Consider the following 16,790-nt stretch of genomic DNA (forward strand, 5'->3'; position numbering starts at 1 on the left):
TATCAGTGTACTGGATGAAGCAAAGATCACCAATGTTGAAGCAATGATTCTTCAACATCAACTTCATTGGACTGGTCATGTTGTGCGGATGCCTGATTATCATCTTCCAAAGCAACTACTCTATTCCAAACTTAAAAATGGAAAGCGTAATGCTGGTGGTCAACAAAAGAGGTGTAAAGACTCTCTCAAGGCAAATCTAAAAAAATGTAGTATAAACACTGACAACTGGGAAACACTGGCCTGCAAGCACTCCAATTGGAAAACAGCCTTTACCAAAGGTGTCATGGGCTTTGAAGACACTCAGAACTCAGGACGCAAGGGAGAAATGTGCTAAGAGGATGGCACGCTTGGCAAATCCACACTGTGATCAACTCCCGCCCGGTAACCAATGTCCCCACTGTGGAAGGATGCGTGGATCCAGAATTGGCCTCCACAGTCACCTACGGACTCATCGTTAAAACCGTGATTATGGAAGACAATCTTACTTGGCTACAAGTGATCGCCAAAGAAGAAGAATGTAACCAATCTGTGAGGAAAAACACACACTTTTCAATCTCCTTCACAACAGTCCAGCAGTAACTCTTCACCAAGAATGATGTGAATCATCTACTGAAAGCTTGCTGGACTTTTTCTTTTTGCCTCGGTTCAATGAGCAAACATCCTTCCCTTAAAGGCATATCAGGATATGAGCACATGGCTAGCTTGTTCTTGCTGTCTGGATGCATGGCAGCTGGTTCAACAACCACAAATACAATTTAAGTTGAAGTAAGATTGTCGTGCAGTTGCCCAACTAAACCTTTTCAACAGCTCATGCATCTATGTTTCCTCTATTCCTCATCCCTTCCCATAGCTCAGTCAATAGAGCATGAGACTCTTAATCTCAGGGCCATGAGCAAAAGATTTATGCATTGCAGGGGGCTGGCTATTCTATGAAAACAGTGAGAAAAGAAAAGTTGCCCCAATACACTTTAATCAAACCAAAAGGTGTTAAGCCTCCAATATACATTTAACTCTTTCAAGCCATTCCCATCACCTCCAAACATCCTGCCTGCTACTGCCTCAGGCAGGTCTTCAGTGCATAAAGGCTGCATACACCAGCAGGCATTAAAGCACATTATCTCCACCCCCTCAAAAAAATAATTCTGGGAACAGTAGTTTGTTAAGGGTGCTGGGAATTGTTGCTCTGTGAGGGGTAAATTACAGTTCTGATGATTCATTGGGGGTAAGCATGTATTTTTAATGTGCTTTGAATTAATGGTGTGCCATGCTGCCAAAGTCTACTAGAGTGGGGTAGGAGAAATTAAAGTGGGACAAGGGTTGAAGTGTCTGACATGCACCTGAAACTACTAAGCAGAGCTGCTGACTGAACTGAAAAGTGCATACTATACTTCATCATTCACCTTCAAAAATGATCCTTTTGTTCTCTTAGCATCTGCTGGAACATTATAGGAGCATGTAAATCTGAAATTGCAAATCTTAACTTCAAAGACTTTTTTGTCAGATGTTGCTCATTAACCCTCACCACCCATATCAAACCTCTAGCCTCCTTCAGTCAATATAATAAAAGGATTTGTGCTTTCAGAAAAGTGTTAGGTGTTATAGGTGGTAACCTGTTGCTTTGATAGTCAAGATTTCTGCCAAAAGTGAAATACAGAAGATTTGAAAGAGCGGTAATGGTAGACAAAGTTTCTGAGGCGATTTTGCCACAGAAGTGCCAACCTTTTATTTAAAAGTTCTGACTTGGTGACTGCTGATATTAGAGGCAGAAAGAGAAGCCTATGTACGTGGACAATATTTAGCTCAAATTGGCAATAAAATATCTGGAGAAAGAAAGGCCAGTTCTAGTTTTCCAGACTAGACTTTTGAAGACAGAAATCGCTAAGCCCAACAAAAAATACAAAGCTATATATTTGCCCTTATGGTTGCATATATGGTAGCCATTTTTATGACAAATGGCCTATGTCATTTACCAGCTGCATGGCAGAAATTTGAAAGGCCTTCCTCTCCACCACTGCATATCTCACCTGGGGAAAGTTGCACCTGTTGAGTTTTGACCTGTCATGGACCTGTTAGAGCCACAGAAACTGTCATAAAATGAGTTTAGAGAACAGTAAATGCATGATGTTAGGTAAGCAGGTTCCTTGGAGTTTTATAGCACATCATCATGCAGACTACAAAGTAACAAACCCTAATCTGAAATTATAATATAAGCCTAACACAGACACAAATCAGCAAACTGTCACAATTTCCAGCAGGTAAGTTAGTAGTGTATAAAACAGATCCAAAAGCAAAAGCTCTCAGAATATTGGGGGGGGGGGGACCTAACTAATTTTTTGCTTATAAAAAAGCAGACATCCTCTACTGTAACAGATGGAGATAAGATTAGAAATGTAATAAGATCATGACACTACCAGTGCAGTACTATGCATGTCTACTTAGACGTGAGCACCACTGAGTTTGATGGGCCCTACTTCCAGGTGGAACCCTTAGCTGGGAATAAATTCAATTTAACTTAGTGGGATTAATTTCTGAGTAGGCATGTAGATGATTGCACTGTGACTGACCTAGAAAAAGACCTTGCTTCACTTCAGATTGCTGCCCCACCCTAATCTACAGTTTTTAGGCAGGAACATCTCAGCCCCCCAAAAAATATTCTGTAAAGGTAAGAGCAGACAGCAATCCATTTTCCCCCCTACCCCTTAACAGTGTATATGTTTTAAGCCTCATTCCCTCCTTAAATGCCTTAAAGGCATCTCTCCATCCTTTCCCTTCAATAAGCCTTTTTTTCCTCACTCTAGTGCTTCCCTTTAAGAGAAGAGGAAAACAGAATTATGGAAGTACCATGGAGGCACTTTTCTCACTGCTCCTTCTGCTTTCCTCTTTTGATCTCATCATCACATCACCATCTCGTGTTACTACTGATGCTACTGCGGGTACAAAGAGTGGCAATTTATTTGGGTCATGTTACTAGTGGTGGCAACCAGAATGGATCCACTAGCTCCAGCGGAGCTAATAAATAAAGGCACAACAGGGATCTGCCTCAAAACGTCTCCCGTCTGGCCGGATCTCCACTCTAACCATGCAATTAATTGTCATCTTTAATTAATTAAAGGCTCCCAAAGGAGCCCAGGGCAAGCATTCCAAGGCGTTTATTTGGTGCTTCCGCAACAGGGTCTGGGGCAAGAGCGACAGTTTGCCTTCCTTGCAAATGATCCCTTTGGATCTAAGATGACACGCATCTGGGTACCACAAAACAAAACACGAAATTATGGGCACGGCCTTGGGAGTGCTTCTGCCCAAAATAAGGTGCCACCGGCATTAAGCGAGGCTAGGATATCCCCAGCCTGCAGACATCCTTGTTGAGGGAGCCAGACAGATCGTCCCTGGTGAGAAAGAGCAGTTGGGGGACGGGGGGAGACCAAGGAGCAGCCGGCGCCCTTCGTTTGATATGGAACAGGCTGCCCGGGCGGCTGCTGCGCAAGAGCGCGTTATCCAACCATTCGGAGAAAAGAGCAAAGTCGTCTGCGTTCTGGCGGGGACGGGGCACCCGGCAGCTTCGCCAGTCTCTGCGAGGGATATTAGTGTTTCCCAGCCAGTTTAACCCAGTATAACCCAGCGACTGGATTGGGGACAGCCCTGGCACGACCCGAGCGAGGCGCACGCCCCTTCTCCCTCCGGCGCGGAGACGCTTTCGCGCTCGCCCCGCCACTGACCTGAGATGCCTGCCCCGATCACGACCACATCGCACTTCTGGCTGCTCATGGTGGCCGCCTTCTCTCTGCCCGTCGGCTGGCTGGCTGTTCTCTCTGGCGGCCGCCGAGGCTCCTGGAACAATTGCCAGCCGGCGGCAGCAGCAGGAGCAACAGCGCGAGCTCGGCGCCGCCCCTTCGTTCGGCCTGGAGCGGAGCCCCGCCCCCTGCTTTCCTCCTGCCAAGGCGGCTGATGGAGCAGAGGTTCTCCATGGAGCTCACCCTTGGTCGACTCTCTCAGGCCAAGAAAGAGGCAGCAAGAAGGCAGCAGCTTCTTGCCCCTGAGCAAGAGCCAGGGCCATTAAACAGGTGCCACCTTTATTGGCAGTGGGGCCAGGTAGCCCCTGGGCCTGTGGCCAAGGAGGTCATGTAGGCAGGGGCAATAAGGTCATATGTGTGGGACCAAGAGGCAACTGTTTAATGACACAAGAGCAGGGACAAGTAGTTCTGGTTTTCTTCCCATCCTTCTCTCCCTTGCAAAGGTGTGAACAGGAAAACACAGGAGCTGTTTAAGCGCCTAGCACCTATCTCAACTGAAAAGTGTCTCACCTTGGTTTTGGAGGGGTCCCTGCTGCCACACTTTCTAGTGCGGGTTGATGTCACAATAACCACACTCAGAAATAAGTCCCACTAAATTCCATGGGGATGGCACTCATAGACGACTACAGCCTGAATGTGTTAGTAGTAAGAAGGAGAAAAGGAAAAAGAAAGGAGAATAACATATATATATATATATATATATATATATATATATATATATATATATATAGTAACATAACTTATTCCTCCAATTTAATGTGTTAGTTTTAAAGGTATCACACACAGCTGTTAACAAGCCAAACCCAGATTACCAAATAAGCAGAGTAGGCACTGGCCTATGAGCCCCATTCCTTTTAGGGGCCCCACAACAATGGATTAAAATAAATACTGTTTCTTTCGTGTAGTAAAATTGGTTTAATAAAATTGTTGGTAAGTAAAATAAAAAATGTATTAGGAGATAATTTGTGAGGAGATTTTGACTGCCTAGGGTCCTCCACAGGGTTTAATCTGGACTTTCAGACCTGTGGAAAACTATTATCCCCCACCCAGCCCAACTTATTTACTTCCATGGCTTATTCCACCCAGTGGGAAATGGGACATGCTGCCCCTGATCCATAAGCTTCCAAGGCACAATGATCAAACTGAGTTCGCGGAGGGAAGATGCCAGTCTTTAAGGGAAAGATCCAAGGGGGGGGGGGAGTCTTCATATGTTCAGCTGAATGCACTTAGAATCCTCACTGTGACCATGAATTGTGACTATGTGTACTATATAGCTTGGAAGAGTGTCTGAATAAGACTTTGATCAGGTAGTGATCTGGCTAGGAAAGAGACCTTACTTCAGTGCACCAGAAGCCTGCTTCAGTGATATTTGCATCTGGTTAGACTCAGGGAGAAAAGAACAAAGCACCCTTCTCCTCCCTTTCCCAGTCATTACACCTGCATGAAATGATCCTGCTCAAACAAGACTGTCTTTCAACTAGAAATCACTTCCAGATCTGTAGGGTATTAACAGGCTCCAGACCGGCATTGCTATCGGGCTGGCTTGGGTGCTTAGCAACAATCTAATCCGCAGCATCCATCCCCAGGGCTGTGGCTCGCATTACATTGTCAAGATACAGATGCTCTTTTGCCAGACCCACCCATGTCTGCTGCCTGGCAGAAGAGGGAGTCGCTGCTCCTGTCAACCCAAGCAGGAGCATGCTGAGCAGGACCCAAGCAAAGCAATGGGGCGGGTATCAGGACAGGGCTCTCTGCAGATGGCCGATCAGTGCCACATGCTCATTATTATGAGGAGATGAGATGAGATTCTCGATCATGCTTGAGAATATCTTTATAAGATTTGCTAGAGTCAAGCAGACCACATTATGAGCAGTGTGCTGCTTGCTCAGGTCCTCTTGGAGAAGAAAGAGAGAGCAGGGAGAAGCTTCCTTAGAACAGCTCAGGGAGTATTTGCTCATCTAGCCCAGTAATAATAATAATAATAATAATAATAATAATAATAATAATAATAATAAATAATTTACTATTTATACCCCGCTCATCTGGCCAGGCTTCCCCAGCCACTCTGGGCAGCTTCCAACAAAATATTAAAATCCTCTAATTCATCAAACATTAAAAGCTTCCCTAACCAGGGCTGCCTTCAGATGTCTTCTAAAAGTCTGGTAGTTGTTGTTCTCTTTGACATCTGGTGGGAGGGTGTTCCATAGGGTGGGTGCCACTACCGAGAAGGCCCTCTGCCTGGTTCTCTGTAACTACTACTGTGACAAGACAATTTTGAGGAAGATATGAATGCAGGAACTGCCTTATATCAAATCAGACCATTGGCCCATAAGAAGTTGCTTTATACCAAGTCAGACAACGGTCCATCTAGTTCAGAATAGTCTACCCAAAGGGATCATCCATACTTCCAGTTGTCTGCTAGTCTCATGCTTTCTAGACATGGGTCCAAGCGGTTTTGCCTTTGCCTCGCACCTTTCTCCTGGAAAACATGCTCTTCCCCACTAAATTGGAACAAATTGAAATCTGCAGGAAACCCAAGTGCCATTTGGTCCAATTCAATGGCAAACTGCAGGTTTTCCCGAGGGGAAGCAGCAGGGCAAACAGAGGTGTGGACAAGCCCCGACTGTGGTGCTCCAGGATTTCAGACAAGAGTCTTTCCTAGGCCTACCCAGAGATGCCTTTTGGATGCAAAGCATGTTCTCTGTCTTTGAGCTACAGTCCACTCTGATCACCTGGTACCCCGTCCCTTTTTAACTGGAGATGCCAGAGATTGAAACTGTTTAGATTCAGCCCTTTAAAAATTGACTGCAGTCTAAGCAGCTGTTTTAAGAGCAGTGGTTTATGCTCCTCAGCCTACTAAAATGGCTGTTTAATACTGTAGTGCACTCCAACTTCCCTTTCCCCCCTTAGCAAGTACACGGATCCAAGTGCCACACAATCCTATTAACTTCAGACATTGGTAAGCCATGCTCAGACAGGTGACAGTGCTGAACAATTTGCTGCTCTTCAGCCAATTCCTTCAATTATGCTTTCCCTATGTGACATTCTGTGTTTCCTAAACATTCAAAACCACAAAATACTCTGTTTAATCCAAGACACTGATGGACAAGATTAAGAGTTGAAGAGTTAAGGTTTCTCAGCTAATTCTCAGTGAGAGTTCTCACATTCTACTTCTCCTTTTCCTCACTACTCCCCACAGATGTTCTCATATATTTTAAGAGCTACTTTTTCTTCTAAATGCTTTAAGTAAGTAGTATCCGTATATTGTATGAAAAGTTTTATCCTCACTTATATACACTGGGCTGGAATAATGTGCTGAAGAACAGTGAATTAATAGAATAACACTGCCCTGGAATCTTGAGCAGTTCAGAAATTTGTATTTATAAATAAAGTAATTAAGTGAATCACCTTGCTCCATTGCATGAAAGGAATCAGATCCATTCCCCCTGCAAAGTTTCCACTGATGGATGTCTCTATAGCTTCTTCTGACTGAGCTTCGATACCTAGCTGTTGTCAGGATCCAGAGCAGGGATAACCAGTGGCATTCAGTTCTCAAGATGGTAAACCAAGGTCTGAAAAAATTTATATGCATTAAAGTAGTTATAAAGTTTCAGACAGGTTTGTTATTGGTCAGAACAATTTCTGTTTAATCAACACTTCGTTAACATTGGTTTAATATTATTATAACCCACTGTGGATTTTATGACTCAATAAACAAAACTGTGTGTCTGCACAGCCTGCAGCAGCTTTTTTTTCTCAACCTGGCATGCTCTAGAAAATTTAAGTTCCAATTCCCATCAGCCAAGTCAGGGCAGATGTGCTGGTTGGAGCTGATGGAAGCTGTAGTTCAAATCTTCTGGAGGGCACCAGACTAGGGATGGCTAGCCTATAGTTTCCCATGTACGGTGGTACCTCGGGTTACATACGCTTCAGGTTACATACGCTTCAGGTTACAGACTCCGCTAACCCAGAAATATTACCTCAGGTTAAGAACTTTGCTTCAGGATGAGAACAGAAATTGTATGGTGGCAGCGCGGCGGCAGCAGGAGGCCCCATTAGCTAAAGTGGTGCTTCAGGTTAAGAACAGTTTCAGGTTAAGAACGGACCTCCGGAACGAATTAAGTACTTAACCCGAGGTACCACTATATTCGATTTACATGGTCAGTAAGGCTCAGGAGTTGACATGTCACACTGTGGTTATATGAGAGGAAAACATGGCTGCTCCCATCTGTAAAATTATCTTTCTTTTATATTGTCGATGACATCTACTTGTCGTTGTGAACCTAGCTTGCCTGACATAGGGATGGAGGAAAATTTCATTCCATTTCTGAACTGAGCTAATGCACAATTCCTCGTTGGAACCCGATTATTCTGTAAATTTCACTTCAAATTTGGTGATGCAATTCTATGCTCTAAGCTCACTCCAGCTCCTTAATAATGGGGAAGTGCATACTTTAGAGGGATAAACATAAAAAACGGCATATTTGGAGGGGGGGGAATGTGTACAATTTAAATGCAATTGTTGCTACAGTCTCTTTTCTGGAAAAAGAATAGCAGAAAATAGGATGGATCGGACATATGATTACTTCTGTAAAACTGACACATGCTGGAAATAGGCTGATCCATCTGTCCCCAGTCTGGCATGATTATGATGCTTCCTAAGATTGAAAGGAAGAGAGGGGGTGCATCAGCCATCTACTGTCGAATAGCTGCTCGTGTTGATTTTGGCACAGGCGACAGGGCTGCCATTCGCTATTAATCTTTCTGAGCAACTACTGCATGTTAAATAGTGTAGCATTATCTTTAAAAAGAATGACTGGCTATCTAGACACTTGTGTACAATTTGACTGTATCCATTATGCTAAATGAGCCTGCATAGAGCAGTTGCCAGAATAATTCACAGAGATCATAGCAAGCCAGATTTTCCATGCCATAAAATTCTGTTTCTAAGTCATTTGCTATGGGTGGGGAGAGCAGGGATGATGTTTGGGCAATCCCAGATAGCTAAGCAGTCCCCTGAACAATGGGGGCATGGAGAGGCTTCTGGGAGAAAGAAGAGGTGGAGGCTTTCCTTCTGTGAGTGTCCTCAGATCTCCAGATCTTGGGATCTAAGTCTCTGGCCCAGTTCACCCATAATGCTAAGCCAATCCACAGCTCAAAATGAAGGAGCAAGCATGCAGGCTCCTGGAAAGTAGAATGTGGCTCTTTTGCTCCTCTTCTAGTCCTGCTGCAACTACACTAAGCCACAGAACAAACCTTGGTTACAGCTCAATGTTTCTCTGGAGCAAAACAAACCATGTACCTGGGTTTGGCTGTAGTGCTGAGCTGGACCATAATGTAGCAGCAGAGAAACCAGGGCAGGAGCATAGCGACTGCAATCTCTGCTCCAGGAACTTGCACATTTCTTGTTCACACCGAAGTTAAAGGGTATCTTTTGAGTAATTTTACAGGACAAGAGACCTCTATATCTTTTGAGTACATTTCTTCCTTTATGAACTTTCTCCTTTTTTATGTCTCTGAAGGGCTCCAATGCATTATATATTTTGCTCAGAAGTATGCCTTTAGGGTTATTTCAGCTGCAAACCAAGATGGAGAAAATGCCATTTGGAATATTGCCTGGTGATTTCAAATACCCCAAGCTCATTATAACAGTAATTACTTCTTGTCTTCTAAAATGTCAAGAACTAATTGGCCACTAGAAGTAATATTCTGTAAGTAAATAAAGGTAATGTGTAGCTTCCAGACTATGGCCGGGAAGGCGGGCTGAATTTGAACATGTCATATTTTGCAGGAACTAGTAAATGTTCCTTAAAAAGAAACACAGAGAGTATAGCCCAACCAGAGGAATGGCAAATGTTTTCTTTTAACCGTGGTTACACAGTGCCTGGATTCATTCAATGTCACCAAACTATTCTAAGAGTCAGGCTACAATTTATGTTAAATGTATTTTGGCATTTCTCACTGGAAGGACAGATCGTGAAGCTGAGGCTCCAATACTTTGGCCACCTCATGAGAAGAGAAGACTCCCTGGAAAAGACCCTGATGCTGGGAAAGATGGAGGGCACAAGAAGAAGGGGACGACAGAGGACGAGATGGTTGGACAGTGTTCTCGAAGCTACCAGCATGAGGTTTTTTTTATAAGATATTTATTAAATTTTCACAGATTATATAATAACAAAAAGAAAAAGAAAACAAACAATACACAAACAAAAAAGAACAAGTATAATTTCAATCCCTTATTTTCTTAAACTTACTTCCCCGACCTCCTCATACCTCCCCTTTCTGTATCCCAATTTCTAAATATTAGTTCAGCAAATCCTCTCCCTTAATTTTCAGTTAATTTCTAACCTTTTCTTTTTACATAACCCTTTCAGCTGAAAACCACTTAATTTCTAAACCATCGTCATGCTAGCATTCATTAATTTTGCAATGTTTCCTAAGATAGTCTTTAAATTTCTTCCAATCTTCTTCCGCTGTCTCTCTTCCCTGGTCTCGGATTCTGCCAGTCATTTCTGCCAATCCCATGTAGTCTATCACCTTCATCTGCCATTCTTCCCAGGTGGGTAGATCTTGTGTCTTCCAGTGCTTTGCAATGAGGATTCTTGCTGCTGTTGTAGCATACTACCAGCATGAGTTTGACCAAACTGCGGGAGGCAGTGAAAGACAGAAGTGCCTGGCGTGCTCTGGTCCATGGGGTCACGAAGAGTCGGACACGACTAAACAACAACATTTTGGCATTTGTTTATTATGTGGTGGTTGATTTTTAAAGCAGCCACCTAAGGTCCTGGTCTGGAATAGTCATGCAGTATGGGTTCTTAGTCCTTCCCCTAAACGGTGATCATTGTGAAAATCACACACCACACCCTGAAGCTATTTGGCCCATGAGAGATGCTGCTATTAGAAGCCATAGCAGATTTCCTCTGGGACAAAGAGGAGCTTTAGAGTAGATTTTTAGCAGGACACCAGCATTGGGATAGTGGTGGTCTCTGAATTCCCATCACCTGCACTGTGCTTCAGCCCAGATCAGGACTACTCCAGGGTGTGTGCGTGTATGTGTGTTTAAAGCACACCCATATACATATTCACACATTTACAATAACTCATATTGGATCTTAGGGCTACGCATTAACCATTGTTTTTCATTGCCAGGGCTATGCACATTCATTATTTGAGACACCATTTTGGTGTATCTTATTCAGAAGCTGTATCCTAACAGATCAATCCATAGGGTCCCCATGTGTAGAATTTCATTTGGGGCCCTTGTATTATTATTATTATTATTATTATTATTATTATTATTATTATTACACATCCAGGATGATTTGTGCTCATGATGGTATTGTAGTTATATGTGACCCTGCTTTCTTTTCTTTTTTAAATATTCTTTTTTATTTTCAAAGTTGACATTAATCCCAGAATAAAAAAATCCAAATTGTAACTTAGAATAAACTAAATACAGCATACGGCTGTATATATTCATTGCGTTTGTTATTCTGGTACAGCAAAAGAACCCATTTCCCCATAAATATATGAGGTTGACTCTCCTACAGCAGGTTAATTTAATCATTGCAACCATAGACCAAATATTTTCAATTCATCCAAAACTAGAAGGAGGTTAGGAGTATTTTTGTATTTGCAATTACTATTTTTGCTGTTGGGATCAAATTAATTTCTAGCTCAGGATCACTGTCCATAATAACATCTTTTAAAATAACCCAGCAAAAAATATCTCAGACTCCAAAGGAATATAAATTTCTGAGATAACGTTAGATACAGAGTTCTAGAAGGTTTATGATCCCACTTTCAATGCTGCTTATGCCTGAAAATGTTTCAGGGTGGACATACTGCTTCTGTGTGTGCAGTTGTGCATATCCTACAACTTCTTGCTGAAATCCTCTAACTTTTCATGTCACTTTTTCTTGGGGGGGGGGCAGGTGGAGTTCCTGCTTTTATTGCACTGCAGCACAAGAGTGCTCTCCTAGTGGCAACAATGCAGTATCATTCTGGAAGCACAACAGAACAAAAATAAAGTGGAACGATATGTAGACAATCGCGTTTAATTCCACCACTAAAACACTATTATTGCATCAATGACATGTTGTAGAATACACTCACAAAAAACACAAGGTCAGAGGGGCCCTTGGTGTCTTCACCACTTGAATAAAGCTATACCACCAGTCCATAAAACCAGTAACATAGCCAAGGTAGCTTCTTGTCTTGTGCAGTTTTCTATCCATAGTTACACCATTCTTATATCAAACCAGCATCCTCATCCTCCCGGTGCTTTGGAAGACTAGGAATCATGAGCAAGATTAATCCACTGTAGATGTGTGCCATAGACAGATGCCATTATATCTATGGGGATGATTGTAGCCAAATGAAAATATTCAGCTGTTAACGTATAGGAATAAAGAACTAGGAACAGTAGCTATTTGTTACCTATAGCAGTGATAGAGCATTCGTGCCTTTATTTATTACTCTTCTTTCCATTCCTCTGTGTTAATCATTTAAATAGTTTGCTGCTTCAAACGCTCCATTTGTTCCAAATGCTTCAAGGTACATCCTTGAAATGATATTCTAGGCAATTGTGTTATCTCAGCAAACATTGTTTATCATTAAGAGTGATAAACGGCTGTGAGAATGCCAGGATGAGTACGCAAGGGTCCTAATAGCCTTTTTGTACAGAGAACGGGTCCGGGAGACATCATTGTAGCAGCAAGCAGGAACAAAAGGGGGTCTCCTTTCAATATTCGGCAATGCATTAGCACCACCTAAAGGTGGATTGTATGTATTCCCATTTGCAAGTACTGTAAAATACGAAATATATATATAAAAATTGTCCAGTAGCACCTTAGAGACTAACTAAGTTTATTCTTGGTATAAGCTTTCATGTGCATGCACACTTCTTCAGATACGCTGAAAGTAAAATACAGTACGATGAAAGTAAATGCTGAAAGTGAAATATGTTGCAAGTAAATTGGAACCTGCTGTAGTGACAGCAAATAGCAGAAATATTTTCGTGCATTTGTGCGATATGCCCAGTTTCCTTCCAGTAAAATACAAGTCCATTGGCAAAAAAGTCTATTTCTTTGACTAGTCATGAGAACCTCCATACCAAAAGAAAGCAGAATCTTCCATCCTGATTCCCGTGCTGTCTGCATGAACAATTTCATTTTTCTTCATGCAGCAATTGGCTTGGCTGTCATCTAGATTTACTCACCATCCTTTCAGTTTTGCTTCTTGTCTTCATTTTTAATCCATTTTATTTCCTTATTATCTACCATGCACTTGGACCCCATAAAATTTGCTTGTATTGCCTGGAAAAGATCCTGCAACCGTAGCGTAGCAACTCCAGAGTTTCCCCTGCCATAATTATTGCATTTATTTCTAAATCATTAGTTTATTCTTAAATATATGACAAGTATTGATATTTATATATAATGCAACACATGCTACAAACCTATCATAATGATATGAAAATAGAATAGCAAATACATTCTAAGACTGAATCTAATCATTTCTTATATTCGTAGTACAAATATAGTACATGGAATTGCTTCTGAAGATTGCCTGAAAACTTGTTAGTTTCAAATGCAGCTGGTAGGCTCCTAATTGGGACTGACCACTGAGAAGACATTTCACTGGTTCTTAAAGAACTTCACTGACTCCTGGTCTGCTTCTAGTCATAGTTCAAAGGGTTGGTGCTAACTTGTTAATCCTTGAGTTCTTGGTGACTTGAGGGAATGTCTTCTCCCACCCTGAGTGCCCCTATCATCAGTGGACAAGGGCTGTAGCTTAGTGGAAGAACAACTGTTTTGCATGCAGAGGGGTCCCAGCTTCACCCCCCAGCATCTCCAGATAGGGCTCAGAAAGACCCCTGCCAGAAAGTCAATATACACCATGCTGATCTAAGCAGACCAATGATTTGATTCAGCGTAAGGCAGCTTCCTATCAGTGCTGGATTTAGGGCAGTGTGGGTGGTTCCCCCAAACAGGGTACCGAGCCAAGGGGGCACAAAAGATCAATAACTGAGAAGATCCATTTGGGGGCACCAAATTTTGGCTTCACTCAGGATGCCATCTTACCAAAAATTCCCAAAGTCCTCCCCTGTCCCTGTGTTATCTTTGCATATCCTCCTCTGGGTGCATCCAACACCCAGGGTGAAGCAGATGGTATCTGGAAGGGAAACCTTTTCAGACGCAGCTAGTACTTAGGTTGACAACTTTTCAGTGTCAAGTAAGGAGTTTTAAAGTTCCATAACTTGATAAGATTTTATGCTGCTCTTTTTATTGTCCTTTTATTGACTGTTGCTTAATTATTTTTTGTTTTATAACTTTTTAATGTAAGCCACCCAGTCTTATGGAAGTGTGTGTGTGTGTGTGTGTGTGTGTGCGTGTGTGTGTATTTGTCAAAGTAATAGTTACCCATACAAAACTTGGTTAGAAGAAGTAAGAAAGCACTTAATTAAAATGGGCACAATCTTTCAACCCTCTTTTTGCAGCTCCTGCAATCATACAAGGTAGGCCAGGCATCATGCAAGGCCAAGCAACAACAGATTTTAGAAAAGCCATTTTGCTTTTGTAGCATTTATGACTCACAGAAGTGCACTTACACTCACTCAAAAGCTGTTTAATCTCCTGTGCTATAATAGCTGCTCTGTTTGAAAGGCTGCAATTTATTACATACTCACAGTGTACCTGTTTCATGAGATTACATATTTATGATGTTGCTTGTTCAAGTTAGCATTCTTTTTTTAAAAAAACAAACCACAATGTTTTAGTCTTGGCCATTTAGGTTGGTTGTTTTTTGTTTTGGTTTTAATAAAAGTCAGTGTGGTTTTGTAATCATGGTTTGACTCTCTAGCAAAGCACCGACCACTGGAGATGAAGAGCCTTTAGCTCTGAAAGAAATGGTCCATGTTAGTCAATCACACCTGCTGGTTAATTGAATAAAACTTTTAACAAGCCTTGAAAGAGAGCAATAGATAGAAAAGAAGTCTAAGAAAATTAGCAGATAAAGAAAGATGTTTCAAAAGTATGAGAATTAACTGGACGGAAATTCAGACTTTTGAGATTAATTATACATATAGCAAGAAACAAGATGCCCTCAGAAGAGGTGAGGAAGGAAGGGGAAACACATTGAATAGATCTAAAGTTTTCAAAGAAAATCATGCACCAAAATCTGTCTACAGTTCCAACCACATCTATGGCTGATGAGGGTTATTGTTATTTTTTGCCAACCTTGGCATCATCAGCCATAGATGTGGTTAGAACAATGTCCACACTGTTACACTACATCCCATTGCACTACCGTCAACCTGAACCCCAACAGCAGCAGATGCCACATATCTCTATGCAATTTCCACCTCCCCACCTGTCATGCAAACCCCTTCCTTTCTTCCATCTTACCAGAGAATTGCTGAAGTTCCTAGAATAGCTCTAATGCACACAGAGGCAGAGATAGGACAGCATAACCGGTTCTGCCACACTGGGCGCTGAGCCTAGGGGGTGCTTCAGGGCATCACAACTATGATGTCGCTGTAGTGGGTGGAACAAAACAGGAGGCAAGAGGTGGGCAGTGTGCCAAATTTTGACATGGTGCTGCTGCTGAAACTTGAAAGGCCAAAGTCCACCCTTGATGCACGAGGACAGCCAAGACTGACTCTTGCAACTCTCCAGCATATGTTGCTTTGAACCAGGTCAATGGAGACCCCAGTCATTAATGAGCATAAGCCAGGGATGGGAAACATTTGGTCCTCCAGATGTTGTTGGACTGCCACTCCTATCATCCCTGCCCAGTGGCCATACTTGCCTGGGCAGTTAGAAGTGGCAGCCAGCAATACCTGAAGAGCCCCAGGTTCCCGATCCCTGATTTAAGGGCCAGCTTGAAAGCTATTTACTGGGTCACTTAAAATCAACCTCACAATAAGCTTACAGCCCAGTTGCTGTATCAGTATAGCCTGTTAACAGGCAGTGCTGCTAAGTCTAATGCTTGGGGAACTCCAATGCAAGTTTGGTTTCAACCTTAGCTCTCACCAGCCATTAGAACCAATGCTGCTTTTAAACGAGTCTTTGTCAATTTGCCCCTCCTACAACCTAATGCGCAGGCTGCCCTTGGCCACGGGCACATCTGAATGGCTATGCTGCTGCTTTTTCATCTTTAAGATGCTTCCTAGATCTCCAGTTAAGCACAACTGGGGCCAGCCCTACCATTAGGAAGAATGAGCTGCCTCAGGCAACTAATTCTGGGTGTCATATAAGGGGGAGCAAGTTGTTATTTCATTTACCACTGTTGTATTTTATTCTATTTTTACTGCCAGGGAGGGAAAGAGGCACTTGTGGGGGTTTTCCAGCTCAAGTGCCAAAATAACATGAGTGACCATGCGTACTTTGGCTTTGGCGATGGCGTGGAGAGGTGCCATTTGTTGCTCACAAACGTCTTGGGCTGACCTTCAGCATAATATCCAATGTGCAGTGACATTTTGGATGCCTTTCCCCTATGTACCTATGAAGCATAACAAGAGGAATGGCCCTGAGCCTCAAAAGAGGGCATCAGTGCCAAGAGGTCTTGTCATGAGCGCCACCTAGAGAGGCCTGTTTTAGCTTGCTACTTCTCTTGTTGTTGACTAAATGAAATCAAGCAAAGCTTGGGAGTGGAGAGGGGGGTATTGAAAAAGAAGCATTGGCAGAGAGGTGTTGCAGATAAATTCTGCCTTGAAGGAGTCAGAGTGAGAACTCTGTGTTCTGAGGGATTCTGTTTTGGAAGTGTGGTTTCGCTTAGGCTCCACAACTGATTATACAATTTTCTGTCAAGGTTGCCAAGTAAACAGGACTCTCCAGAGCTGTTTCTGTTCTGACCAGTTGATCATGGCCTTGTTCCATTAACTCTCTGGGCAGAACTAGAGATTATAAGAGGTAAGGAGCTGCCGCTGTTGCTCTCAGTATCTCTGCTCCCTCTTTCTTTTAACATCTACTGCAATATAACATGTAACCAACCTGTTCA

The 16,790-nt window shown here is 42.6% G+C and overlaps 1 protein-coding gene across 1 annotated transcript in view; it reads right to left on the bottom strand.

Moving 5' to 3' along the window:
- The window catches only part of LOC310842620 (amine oxidase [flavin-containing] B-like), a 47,573-nt gene extending 43,701 nt beyond the window's left edge, over positions 1-3,872 (bottom strand). The window contains exon 1 of the mRNA XM_083734706.1: positions 3,714-3,872. Within this exon, the coding sequence (XP_083590832.1) occupies positions 3,714-3,762 (49 nt within the window). The 5' untranslated portion in view covers positions 3,763-3,872. The remainder of the gene's footprint in view (positions 1-3,713) is intronic.
- Positions 3,873-16,790: the final 12,918 nt, after the last annotated feature.

Source organism: Podarcis gaigeae, assembly GCF_964106915.1.
Source record: "Podarcis gaigeae genome assembly, chromosome: 4".
In the NCBI taxonomy this organism is placed as follows: domain Eukaryota; kingdom Metazoa; phylum Chordata; class Lepidosauria; order Squamata; family Lacertidae; genus Podarcis; species Podarcis gaigeae.